This window comes from Citrus sinensis, chromosome 3 (genome assembly GCF_022201045.2).
Source record: "Citrus sinensis cultivar Valencia sweet orange chromosome 3, DVS_A1.0, whole genome shotgun sequence".
NCBI classification, from domain to species: domain Eukaryota; kingdom Viridiplantae; phylum Streptophyta; class Magnoliopsida; order Sapindales; family Rutaceae; genus Citrus; species Citrus sinensis.
The window spans coordinates 39266233-39280027 of record NC_068558.1 but is presented as its reverse complement, the minus strand read 5'-3'; the positions used below and the strand labels follow the sequence as shown (position 1 = coordinate 39280027).

Genomic DNA, 13795 nt, shown 5'->3' with positions numbered 1-13795 from the left:
ATGGAAGTTAAAGTTTTATTCGTATTTAACAACTTAACCATCAACTTTATCGATTTTTTGTTAATAAATTCTAATTTTTCCATTGCACTCCTGTACTATTTTTTTCCTCACATTTTGGTTAGATATTTCTACTTTTCCTACTGAATTCTAACATTATGGGTACATATTTCAAGTTAAATTATTACAACATTTTTTATGTTAATCTTTACCCAATTTGTGGTGAGTTATTCCTATTTATGAGTTAAGCTACTTATCTCTTTTCCCAACAATTCATTGGTTATATATTCTAAATCTTTCAACTCAATTACAACTTTTGTGTGGAACTTTTAAGTTCTATTCATATTTACCGACTTTGCCATTTTCTTTATCAATTTCTTGTTAATAAATTCCAATTTTTTGGTTTGATTCCTCTACTTATGGTTTCTCCGTTTTTTGGTTTGATATTTCTATATTTATTACGAAATTCTGACATTAGGGGTACATACGAAATTACGAAATCAGCATTGATAAATGAAATTTTCATTTAGGCGGTAGTTTTGCCGCTAAATGTTTTTCCATTTTGGTGGAAGGTAATTATTTGAAGTGACAATTGATACTATTGTGTTTTTTTTCTTCATATTCTATTATTGAGTTAATCCGACTTTGAATTATAGTTGGTTGTAGCGACAATTGATTGTGTAATGTCTGTACTGTTAAAAAAATTTGTAATATTGATAAAATCCTTATACCATTCCTTAAAAATTTTAAATTATCAAAATATCTCAAGTTTAAAAGGACAAACCCGTAAATTAATAAATTATCTAGCCATAAATGATAAAACTTGTACCTAAGAATAGTATTTCTCTTAGTTTTTATTTTTGCTTTCAGACTAGTACTTCTTTTAACTTTTATTTTTAAAAGAAGTATAAAGCCAAAATATAAAATTATTTTCTTCTTATTATTGAGTATCTATCTTTACAACTCGTACCTCGTATTTGCCATATAGTGATAAAATATTTTTCAACTAAAATTTAAAACACAAATATGAATTATGAAATGGGATGGCTGTAATAAGTTTGTTAAATTGAAAATTTATTTGGTGTAATTGTAATTTTATTCTATGCTATAAATTAATTTGTCTTTGGTATTTACTTAGAGATCTAATGACATGGGCAATATTGCGTAGAACAATGGCCGATGAGACCGGTTCTCATTTAGAGAGTTATAACACACAAATGTTGGAAAATGATTAGCTATTGAAAATCATCACCTAAATTTCAGAAATATTTATGTTTTTCAACAATATTCATGTTCTATCAAAAACAAACAAACAAATATTCAGGTTAAACAACGTCCAATTACTCCCTAAAGTTATATGATTTGCTTTTCAAATTAGCAAATTTTGTTAGAGAATCCTCTAAATTTTTCTCTGCACTCTCTGTGATGATGAGATGTCATAAAATAATAAAATGTTACGTGTGCCCTAGGAATCATAAATACCGATATAAATAATTTTCTATGTTATTTTTAGGTTTCCTATTTTAACTGATCATAAAAATAAAAAATTACTCTTAAATCTCTATATATTAAAATGTCACACCCTATTAAATATATTAAAACTTAAATTACTGAAAATTTAATAGATTACTGTTAAGTAGCTTTAACCTTTTAAGACAATCCACACTATATAATTATTTACAAATGAGCTCAATGTTGGATTAAGGGCTAGTTTGGTAATGTTATAACTTGTAAAATAATCGTTGGTAACTGTGTTATAGAAACAATTACATGTGAAAGAATCAGTGAAACATTTGGTATAATTTATTTTTAAAAGTACTGTTAGTTTTAAAAGCGGTTGTATATATTTGGTAAATCGTACTGTTAATCTACAGTAAAAATGTAAATGACTAAATTAGACATAATATTGAATGAAATTTATTTCAATATTTATAAACACACACACACACACACATAATATTTCTCAATATGTATATATAATTATTTGATAACTAAAATAAATATTTTATAGTATTAGTATTTTTATTTTTTATTGTGCCATCTCAATATAATTGATAATAATAATCTCTTTAAGGTTAATGATTTTATTTCCTAATAATCAACCAAAAATTTGAAAGTTTATAATATATATATGGGGCAAAACTATGGTGCAACTGTGGTACCATACCACAGCTGCATCCATCCATTGGATGCTATATGATGATATATACAAAATCATATTAAATGTAAAAGTGATTCTCAAAATCAAAATTTGAAAATCTACTATAAAATTGAGTAATTTTGCCAAAAAATGATTTTTATAAAAATTTACCAAATACGAAAATTAATTTTTAGATTTTCAAATCACTTTTAAATCTCCTAAAAACAATGCCAAGTGAGCCCTAAAAATCCAATTACAAGAACTTGTTCGCTTGATACGAGATCGCAATATGGGTCACTACCCTCCGTAAGGGGAGTGACCTCACACATGTGATCAAAACCCATTCAATTAATCTCAATGAAAAAAGGGTTTTATAAGAAAATTTCAGGAATGTCCAAAGGTCTACTCCACAAGTCATAACATTAATTACTCAACAATTTCACAGGATGAATTGCAACTGTACTAAACTTATAACAACTAATAAATTAGGTTAGAATTAAATTCATACGTAGGTTTGCTTTAATTTTTCCTATTTTAATAGACAATCCTTGTGAATTCTCCAAAAAATTGTGCTCCAAAATAGCAGTTGTAGGTAAATATAAAACTCAAATTTGAAGCACAACGACAAGAAATGTTAAATTCATAATCTCTTTTAAATAATAAAAGAATTTACAAACACTTGATTAAATTGTACTGTAAATATTAGTTATGTTTCTAAATGATATTGAAAACAACAATATTTTATGAGTAATTACAAAATTTGATACCATCAAGAATATAATTGCTTTTCGGTTAGGTAAGAGTTGGATGGAAAACTATATCCTTCCCACCTTTTCGTAAATTGGTTAAGGTTTGAAACTCTATATTTACATTTCGGAGTTGATTTCCTTTAAATGTAATTTTAAAAATTATATTTTAATCAATTGTATTTTTACAATAACCATATATATAAATTTTTGACGATTGCTAATCTTAAGTATATGTGCACCCGTGGACATTACTAGCAACATTTATAATTGCTAATTTTAACAAGTAATACTTCTCAAAAATATCAAAAATGGAGGCGGGAAATAAAAATATCAATTTGTACCTGTCCGTGAAAAATTAAAAATTTTGAATTTCATTGACATTATATTTCCCGTAGAATATATCATACTGTCTAATCTGAAATAAAGGCAGTGGTTTTTATTTTTATTTTTGTTTGAGCTTTTGTTGAAAATGGAAGTAGTAATTCAAATTAATTTCACCATGCAAGGAATATTCATTTTTTTTTTTGGGTTCTGAGTGCTCAACAACCAGACATTCTAGATCATTTTTTTTTTCAAGTGCCCAACAACCAAAAAATAACACTCCAGTGACCTTTTCGACATTCATGCATGCATGCAAGCCACAAAGGAAAAATAAAGGATCACTTAAATTTAACAACAACGGAAAATTGAATCTACAAAGATATAATATCTGTAGGATTGAACATCATTAGTCAAAGCAAAGTAGATTACAAAAGAGTCGAAACCCTTCAACATCATAATTCATCAAAATCTGAAACAAAACAAAACCAAACCAAATTTAAGCTACAAAAAATTCAACAAGTAATTTTACTGGAATTTTAAGACAGTTATAATAGAGAAGAATTAACAGAGATATAGCCCTAAATACATATCAAGTTTCTACAATTAGCCATCTCTGACCGATAGTGCCTAATAACAAATGGTCAGAATATGCAACCTAAATACACTACCCTCGTACACAAAAAAATAAGAGGGCATCCAGGAGCACGAAATGCATCTACAACGCCATCTTCTAAGGCCACACATGGCTCATCTGCTTGACTGCTTCTTTAGGTGAATGAACTGACAAAGGTTCTAATAAACAGTTACTCGACTACCTAACCAAAAAATGATTAGTATATGCTATACAAAAAAGGTGTTGTTACAAAAATATTCAAAAACAAAATGGTTTCGAATACCAAAATATAAAAGCTACCATTCCAAGTGTAGTGACACCTAGTTAAAAACACAAGCAGATGATTAATAACAAGTTTAATTGGTCTACCAAAAACATCATAACTCACTAAAAGAAATAGAAAAAACAACTTAATAACAATTGATAAGCATAGGACATAAGATCAAAAATGGGAATGACAAGGGACTTAACATACCTTTAGAGATCATAGTAATGTTTTTAATAAAGCCTCGGACGGTGTCTGGTTAAGATTAATATTTCTGGCAGCTTTTCTTAATTCTGAAGTTTGTTTACAAGTGGCCCTTTGCGAGTCAGCAGCACCACACTTTCCATATCTATTGGAAGCATCTTGCATGAGTTTATGCCTAATATCATTAAGTGGAGATTGTGCTAGATAGAGTGCCAACAGGATGCGAGCATAATCCGAATCGTGCTAACAACAAGAAACACTAATTACAACAATTTCTATATGCTCACAAGATGAATTTATATAAAAATAACAAAGCCCACATAGTTCACGACTCCAGTGGTTGTTACCTAATTACTAGCAGCAAGCTTATTTTTTCACAGAAGGTAGTTGACTTGCAACAGATAATAATACTTCTTAAATATAAATACTTGGCCTTTTACATATGCAGATTTTTAACAATTCACATTTTTGGTGCTTGTTTACTTGCTAAAAAGTATGTCTTATTGCTTTTAAAACTAGATATCTTCTAAAAACAGCTTGCTTAATACATCCTTAAAAGGAAAAAAAATTATCGAGTACTCCTAGTTATGCCTTAAAAGTACTCTTCATAAAGAAAACTTTAATATTTATTACTTCTTTGCAGTACTCCTCTGTTATCATTGTTATTAATCTAAATACAGAATCATTAAACATAATGACTGATAAATGGTCTGAAGAAAGCATTGATCATGAACTAAATATCAGAATCATCAATGTTCAAGATTGAAAAAAAAAAGCATATACCTGATAAGACTGGTCAGCAACAATAGAGGGATTGTCCATATATTTCAAGGTGTAGTATCCACAATCAAAATCATTTGGCTGTTGTGGCAGACCAGTTTGAATACCAAGTTGAAAATGCAGAAAATTGAAATTTGAACCAAAACGAAGTCGAGCCTCTCTAAGTAGCAAAAAATCCAGTGAGGCGAGCTGCCAACATCAACCAGAATAAGTGTTAACAAAATTTAGAATGTTATTTAATCAAATTCCGACTAACGCACAAATGTAGTCAATCCTCCTAAGAACATACAATTGTCAATGACTGATTAATCATTTTTTCTCTTTGACTGAGAGATTCCAATGAATCCCAAATATCAGCAGTTTGACGAAGAATGTCAATAACAAGCATGTACCAATGAGCTTCACAATGTACGGGCACATAAATCTGCAGTTGTAGGAGAGTAAATACAATTAATGGCAAAATGTTTTGTTATCAGGTTAGTAAAATGAAAAAGATACCAAGGAACTTTGTAAAAATACAAACCACAAACAGTTCATTAAAAAAAATCATGTTATGCGCTAAGCCTTTTCACAAGTTTCCAACTGGGGCATGTAGCGCTCTTGGAACCTAGAAGCTCGACGATAGGGGTTTAGATCACCCGAGTCACCCAATACAACTTGCTTTAAATTTAAGTGGCAAAAATTAAAAGAATAAAAACATTTTGTTAGTTAACATTCTGCATGATCTCATTTAAAGAGTAATTATTGAATTAAAAATATTTAATTTCTGGTTATCTTACGGAATAATATGACGGTAAGAACCAACATCGAGGAGAGGTGATATCCTTTTGGGCCTCTTCAATAGTCTTGTACTCTGCGTACATAGTAATAATCTGAAATTTTTTTTAACAGTTGTGACCAAAGTGGAACATTAGTTAAGAGATATGCACATATATACTAATTGAAAATAATGGCATCATTAGTATTGAATGAATCCTAAATATTATATATAGTAGGCATAGAGTATTACATCACCATCAATCCATGCTCTCGGCAGGAGGGAACGCATACTGCTCCGTGTTATGCTGCTGTATTCTGTACGAACGACAACATCCCTTTATCATGAAAAAACAACATTATTTCAATGAATAAAAGCAAGATTAAGAGATTTATATCTATATTCGAAACAATCTAGCCATTTACAAAAACATTTCATTATTACTAGACCATACATTTCAGCCAACTTGTCGTCAAAAAGGTAAAGAATAAGCTTTTTTTCATCCTCGGTAAATGGAGTGGGAACTGAAAATGGAACAGCCAAAAATCGGGGTTGGGTAGACTTGAGATTGACATTCTTTTCTTTAGAAGTTTGAATATGCATTCCCTTTGCAGTTGATTGTATCATCACAAGACCCTCCTACAAAAGAAAAAAAAATTAAAATTCACATATTCTGAGGTAATGTCACAACATACAATTATGATAAATATAAAAACAACAGTAACAAAGACACTTTAATACCTTAGAATCCTTAAGAATCAGTTCTTGTTTTCCCTTGGACATTTCCATTTTCTTTGAGGGTAATGCATCTGTTTTTTCACAATCCATAGCCATTTCTAATGTCCTCAATATTTGATATAATTGTTGTTCCTTTGTGTTTAAGCTCGAACCATCATAAGGAGAGTTTATCTTATCATAACCTTGGGCTGAACTTTTATTTGATGAGATTTCAATAAACTCATCCCCAACATTATTTTCTTGCGCAGACACAAACTCGTGGGAAGGAGTTTTAATGTTATCTGTGATAGGATGATGGACATAAGGGGCAACTCGGTCCATAATTTGCCTTTGATGTAGCAATTCTTTTAGCATTTTAGTTTGGTCAGATATCGCATCAGATAGATAATCAACCTTAAATGTCAGTACCCTGATTGAAAGTATTTGTTTCTGAATTATTTCTTCAAAATTGAGATGTCTAACAACTTTTGATCGAGAAGCTTCACCGGTATTAGTGGTACGCATCTGAATCTGTTTAATTGAGCAAATAAATGATATCAAAAAATAAGGATAATGCCATTTCTCACACATTATTATGGTAATTATAATGATAAGCACTCTATAATAAAATTTACCTTATTACTTCCAATCCCTCCCTGAGATCTCAACCACTTCATGAACCTCTTCACCATTGATTCTTTCCAGAATGTCACAGGAGTTTTGGTCCCATAAGGCTGAATGCAGTTGTATGCAACATTATGGAGGTAAAAAATCTGTATAAACAGATTATAGTTAAGAAAATCTGTATAAACAGCCATCCATGGCCAGAAAAATGCTAAAATTCAATTATGAAAATCATCTTACCTGTAGGAAAAGAAGACATCCCCCAACATATGTAGTTTCACGATTCTTATATTTGCCAATGGATTTTGCCAACCATTTATAACAAAACGAAGCCCAATTAAGTGATTTAACATTGAGAACATCGTTGCACGGATGCAAGAACAAATGTGATATATAACCACTTGTTGGGCATAACAACGTGGCTAGTGCAAACAAAGTAAACGCAACCTGCTCATATCAAAACTACTATTTGTAAAATGAACAATAGCAAACATGAATGAGTTTGATAAATGGCTTACATGTGCTCATATTTCACAGTAACTTCAAATGTTTTATACAATTATGCATGCAAATATTATAGAAAAAATACAAATGGTGTCAAAATAGAATATAATATGAAAGAAATATAACAGATATTCATGATTTAATATAATAATGGGTGTATGCATAAATGTGCCAAAATCAACTTTATTACAAACCTTGAAAATCCAGCTGGTTTTATCTTCTTGCTTTATAATATCCTCAAGCGTCTTGATGTTGATCCCTTTGACTGTTGATTGAAAAATATCTTGTAATTCAGCAATATTTTCACTTGGTCCACCCAATTGTATTGGTATACCTCCATCTTTTACACCCATGACATATGAAAATGTTCTGTGGCACAGTTTCAAATTTTGACCATGAAGTTCAGTAATGTTGCATTCAGGTTTGAATTGATCCACCAACCAACGACATAATTGCCTCCTCAGTCGACCACATTGGATTTCAAGTAGGCTTCCAAATCCTATATCTCTTATTGCATTTTTCTTGTCTTCCGATAAGTTACCAACAAGAGAACAAAATCGGTCAGGCGCACACCTAGTTTCAAGGTTAACTTATCTGCCTTAATAGTTTTTGATTCATTGTTATCCGAATATGCATCTGCACATCCAATCCTTTCACATTGCTTTTTGTGACTTGCCTTATGTTCTGCTGAAAGTTCTCTGTTGGTTTTCCTAGTGTGTTTCCTCAACTGTCACAAAAGTAATAAAGATTAAAAAAATTTACATATGACTTCTCAAAAGCTCTTCTCATACTAATTTTAAAAAAATACTAATTTGTGACTTGCCATTAATGAACATACTAATTTAAAAAAAATATCTATACATACACTGACCCCAATAGTGGTAGACAAATTAAAATTATGACTTCTCAAAAGCTCTTCTCCATCGCTGCAACTGCATGACATTGAATTAATAGTTATCTAGTATGCGTGTCGGATAATAAATGAATATAGTTACTTACAAGTGAGAGACAAATCCATATGTTGAAGATTTAGGAACTACATTTTCATTGTTTACTTTCGGAAGACAAGTACTACTCTTTTGTAAGTTTATTGATTCTCATTTACGCTTGTGTAGCTGATTGTCCATCCGTTTTCCTATGTAAAACATTGAAAATCCATCCATTAAAACCTATAACATTTTTTTAAAAAAATTACTTATTTCATTCTATTTCTTTTACCAAATTTTACTTTCCTATTTAAACAATATACTTTATTGCTGCGTTTTAAGCTTTTTCTTTTTCATTCTCTTTATATGAATATCATATAAACACATGTTAATTCTTTCCCCCTTCGGTTAACATATCCCCACAAAGCTTATTAGATTATACCCTTCAATTAATAAATTCTTCTATATTAAAAAATTATATCAATGGTTTAACTCGCAATTCTAAAGGATATGTAGTAATTTGGTAAGACGTACCTGTTACGGGTAGGTTTCTTTGAATTAGAAATCTCCTTACATAGTCTCGTTAGTTGAGATTGTTTCTTTGTGAGAATAAATTGATCTGTTTAAAATGCAGACTTCATAAAGACATAAAGACAATAGGGAAAACTTTCAAACTAATTAAGAAATTACCTTATCGAAAGAGAATTTAATCACGATTCTAAAGGTATCCATAGATTTGAAACATGGTAAATAACACAACAGTAATATGAAAATTCGTACCATTAGTTTTCTTTAAGCTGTAGGTGAAAATTTCTTTAACTACATTTTTGTTTTGGGCGTTGATTGAGGCTGATCCTTCGTTGATTGAGCTGATTCTTCGTTGAAATTATGCTATTTAGTGCTGGTGCTTGGGTGGTCAATTCGTAATTTTGGATTTGAGAAAGAGATTCAGAGAAAGCCGACCAACTTCCAGTCTCACCACACCATCAATTTTTTCATTAAAAGGGGATACCAATTGAATGCCCAATTGCCTGAGCTTTAGAGACGGATGAAAAGAGAACGGGTAAAAAAAATATCTTATTTATACCACATCTCAATCAATCGCAACTGATACTTCCGGTAGCCAACATTAGCCAAAAAAAATATAATCCGTTGGATTACTTTTGAGTGCTATCCAAAGGCCAATTAATTTTTAAATAAAAAATTCAATAACGATGTATGTGGTGCAGCGTTGTATTACAGGTGGAGCCTTGTTGCTGCTGCCAAAGACAACACGGTCATCGTCACAATCAGCGGAAGCCTTTTCAAAGACTTTTGATTTTTTTTTTCACTGATATTACAATTAGACTATAACTTATGTTGTGTTAACTTTCTAGAGTGGGAGTGAGGAGTGTAGATTTCTTCCACTATAATGTTTATTTGCACATTTTATCCACCCATTTTTGGAGTGGAAGTGGGAGTCTTATGCAGCTCTTTCTTTTTTACCCTCTTTTTATTAAATTTAATATAATTATATTTAACAAAATAAATAAATAATATTTTATTTATTTAAATAATAATATTATATTTAACTAAATAATAATTTGCATTGTTTACAAGTTAAAATTTACTTAAAAATAATATTATTATATTAATAGAGAATTAATAATATTACTATATACTATCTTTATTTGAAAATATAATATTATTATATTTATTTAAAAATAATAGTATTATATTTATTTAATATTAATAATTAATAATAATAAATTGTTTATTATAAAAAAATATTAATTTTGTACTAAATAATAATAATATTTTATTATTTTATATAATAATAAATTTAATATAATTATATTAAATTTAAATAATATTATATTTATTATACAATATACAATATAATTGACGAAGGAATTACCTCAACAATGCGGGGTTGGATTGTGAGGGCAGTAGTTGGCCAAGTGGTTACGTAAGTTGCCAGTCCTATTCAATGATGTAAAACTTGATGCCCAACTTTTTCAGCTGAGCATTCTCTTAGGATGCATGTAGGGATGGTAATGTGCACCGCCCACAACGAGTTTGCTATTACTGAACTTGCACCCGCACAAAATTTTAATTACCAAACCCATACCCACACCCGCTGTGGGTTTTAATTTCTTAAGAAAACTCATCCGCTGTGGACTTTGACAATTACCAAACCCACAATGGTACTCGACGGATTTTTTATGAGTTCTCACATTTAAAATCACAAATGTTTAATATGTAAATTTATATTAATAACCTAAAATTCCACATAACACACTCAATTATAAATTTAATCAATGTAAACAGAAAATTAAAATTTCAACATCAATTCAATACAAATTCTCAAATTTAAGTATGAAATACACAAATGTTAGCCTAAAGGGCTATACATTATGTAATTTTGATGATAACAAACATGTGTATTAAGTGATTTAATAAATATTGTACTTCACATTTTCACTAGTTTTTGAAGGGTAATATTTATGCAAGTGAAATCAAGTTGAAGACACTCAACGGACAACGGCGAAATCAAGAATAAAGTTTAGAGCTCAACAGACAAAATATTACGATAAATTCTTGTAAAGTCGGTATGATTTAATTGATGCATGATTTAGTATTTGAGAAGCTCAAGATATTAATTTAAATAATTACTTTTCATAAACTAAACGGTTTTCTTTTTATAAGGTAAAGTATTTTGTGGATTTGAGTAATTTGGACTTAAATGAAAAGTTTTGAAATCTTTGATTTTAATAAGCATTATTATTGAATTTTGAAGTTGGACCTTTTTACAAACATTTGAAATGTTTTGGGCTATACTATAATTTATAAATATTTTGGATTAAAGTGAAAGGTTTTGAGAACTTTGAAAAATATGGATATTTTGTTGAAAAGGACCTTTTTGAGAAACAATAATATATTTAGGGCCATATCATAATTGCAGAAAGTTTTGAGTTGACAGTCATTATTAGGAAATTCTGAAATTGGACCTATTTACAAAGTGTTATGATGTTTTGGGTCATATTATAATTATAGAAAGTTTTAGACTAAAGTGTAATTTTAGTGAACAGTGTTATTATAGAAAAATTAAAAAATAACAGTAATATCACTGTTACAAGCGGCTAGCCAGATAAATCAAGCGGCTAACCGCTTGGTTGCTGGAATTTGCCTATAACGACTAGTTTTCGGGCTCTAACTATAAAAATTCAACTCCAACTTCATTTTAAGAACCAATGCAAGCATAAACAAGATCATATAACATATATTGAGCTTTCATTTCGTAAATCATCATTTATTGAATCATCATTGAGCTATAATTTGTTTATCCACTCTTAAAGAGAGTTTCATTATTGTAATTTTTATTTCTCATCAAATTGTGAGTGTACAAGTGTGAGAAACACTTGGGGTGAAGAGATTGGGGAGATAATCTCTTGATTGTAAAGGTCAATTGACACCTTGGAAATCAATTGTAAACATTTGAAGCATTAGGAGACTTGGATAGTGAAATCCTCAAGTCGGGTGAGCTTGGAGGCGAGGACGTAGGTGAGGATTGCCGAGCCACGTAAAAATCATTGTGTTTGTTTTTCTCTTCCCTTACCCTTTTAATATTGTGCTTGATTGAATTTATTGTTTTAAATTCCATTAAGATATTAGATTGAATTGTTGTGCGAATTGTTTAATATATTTTTAAAAAACTCAATTCACCCCCCTCTTGGGTTGCATAACTTGCATTTCAACAAATCCATTAAAAAAAACACAAATGAGTATCTAAAAATAACAATTACATTTCATATTATCATTCAACACAAGCTCCAAGAGAATATCTTCATTTCATTCATCACCATTAGCACTCATCCAGCATAATGCCTACAATAATGATTAAAATTAATATTTTCCAAAGAATAATACTTTTCAAATACTAATCCGAAGAAAAAAATTATAATAATGAAATAATTCTTGCATTAAGTTAAAGAAAAATAGTTCACACAAAATTAAAATAAGTATAAAATAATCCATGAATTAAGTTAAAGAAGCTTAGTTCCTTACCTCATCAACAATATCTTCATCTTCGGAGAATTTGTTATTTCATACTTTATTAGAAGAATTTGCTATTTTCTACTTTATTTGAATTAATATTTATTAAGAGAATTTGTCAGCAGTAAAGGAAGTTGGGCGCTGACTCACTTTCACATGCTCACGGCTGAAGAAGTGAAGAATGAAGATAGAGATGAGAGATGGGTGCGCGGCTCAAGGGGAAATCTCTATACAATTGTTTAGATTATGACTATTAGGGCCACGTGTGCTACTTACATTATTATACAAAATACACGCATTTACAATTTGGTTATTTGGCACTTTGCATAATTGCATTATTTTATTTATTTATTTTTTAGATTTAAATATTTTTTAAATTAAAATTAAATTAAAAATATTAATAAAAAATTATAGGTCTGGCGAATATCCATGTAGGTATCTGTCGGATATTGGACTAATATCAAACTCACCCACATCCAAGTGCAGGTTTTAATTTGTAATACCAAATTGACCCCGCAACACGCAAAATTATCCACAACGGACGGCTTTTGGTGAACGGATTTACGGGTTTGCGGATACAATTGCTATCCCTAAATGCATGTGGACGCAATTGCTTCCAACGCAAGATTTGATGGACTACTATCATTAAAAAGTAATAGAGCATGAAAATCCTAACATTGGATTGTTGGATTTTTTAATCCAATATTGTTGGATCTTTAATCCAATGATGGGCTTATATGTAAATAATTATGTGTTTGCAGACTATCATATAAGGTTAAACCCAATTGAAAGTTATCTATTAAGGTTTTCGGTATTATGGGATTTAATGTATCGAATAGGGCGTGGACATTTAATGTGCAGAGACCCAATTCTATGATGGGCATAATTAGGAATACCCAGTGACAATATGAAAATGTTGTTTATATAAGTGGTTATGGTCCCCAGGTCACACGTATCTTTTTATTCTCTATTGACATTCCATCATTAGGGAGAAAGCGCATAGAAAATTAAAGGACTCTCTAGAAGAGTGTGTAGATCTGCAAGGCCAACCATACTACTCCAAAGAAGAATTAAGTATTATGAATTCAGGTACGCTTCCACATAATTATGTTATTGATTCTTAGTGATACAATATGAATGTTCTTAAATTATAGGTGACGGTT

General features: G+C 30.0%; 2 protein-coding genes and 1 long non-coding RNA gene across 4 annotated transcripts; all 3 read right to left on the bottom strand.

The window, feature by feature from the left end:
• Positions 1–4438: 4438 nt before the first annotated feature.
• Positions 4439–6695, bottom strand: LOC127901404 (uncharacterized). The gene is made up of 7 exons (XM_052438620.1): positions 6568–6695; positions 6281–6465; positions 6079–6163; positions 5849–5941; positions 5359–5729; positions 5073–5258; positions 4439–4532 (listed from the first exon to the last, which is right to left on the bottom strand). Exons 1-5 carry the CDS (start codon positions 6658–6660, stop codon positions 5628–5630), a joined length of 558 nt encoding a protein of 185 aa, XP_052294580.1. The 5' UTR covers positions 6661–6695; the 3' UTR covers positions 4439–4532; positions 5073–5258; positions 5359–5627.
• Positions 6672–8024, bottom strand: LOC102631353 (uncharacterized). The gene is made up of 5 exons (XM_052436072.1): positions 7866–8024; positions 7408–7614; positions 7179–7316; positions 6785–7074; positions 6672–6696 (listed from the first exon to the last, which is right to left on the bottom strand). Exons 1-5 carry the CDS (start codon positions 8022–8024, stop codon positions 6672–6674), a joined length of 819 nt encoding a protein of 272 aa, XP_052292032.1.
• Positions 8025–8058: 34 nt separating this feature from the next.
• Positions 8059–9627, bottom strand: LOC127901439 (uncharacterized). 2 transcript variants are annotated; one of them, XR_008053587.1, is made up of 4 exons: positions 9378–9627; positions 9132–9232; positions 8543–8603; positions 8059–8398 (listed from the first exon to the last, which is right to left on the bottom strand). It is a non-coding gene; the product is annotated as an uncharacterized LOC127901439 (long non-coding RNA). The 2 variants fall into 2 exon arrangements; XR_008053586.1 differs by having other exon boundaries at positions 9132–9216.
• Positions 9628–13795: the final 4168 nt, after the last annotated feature.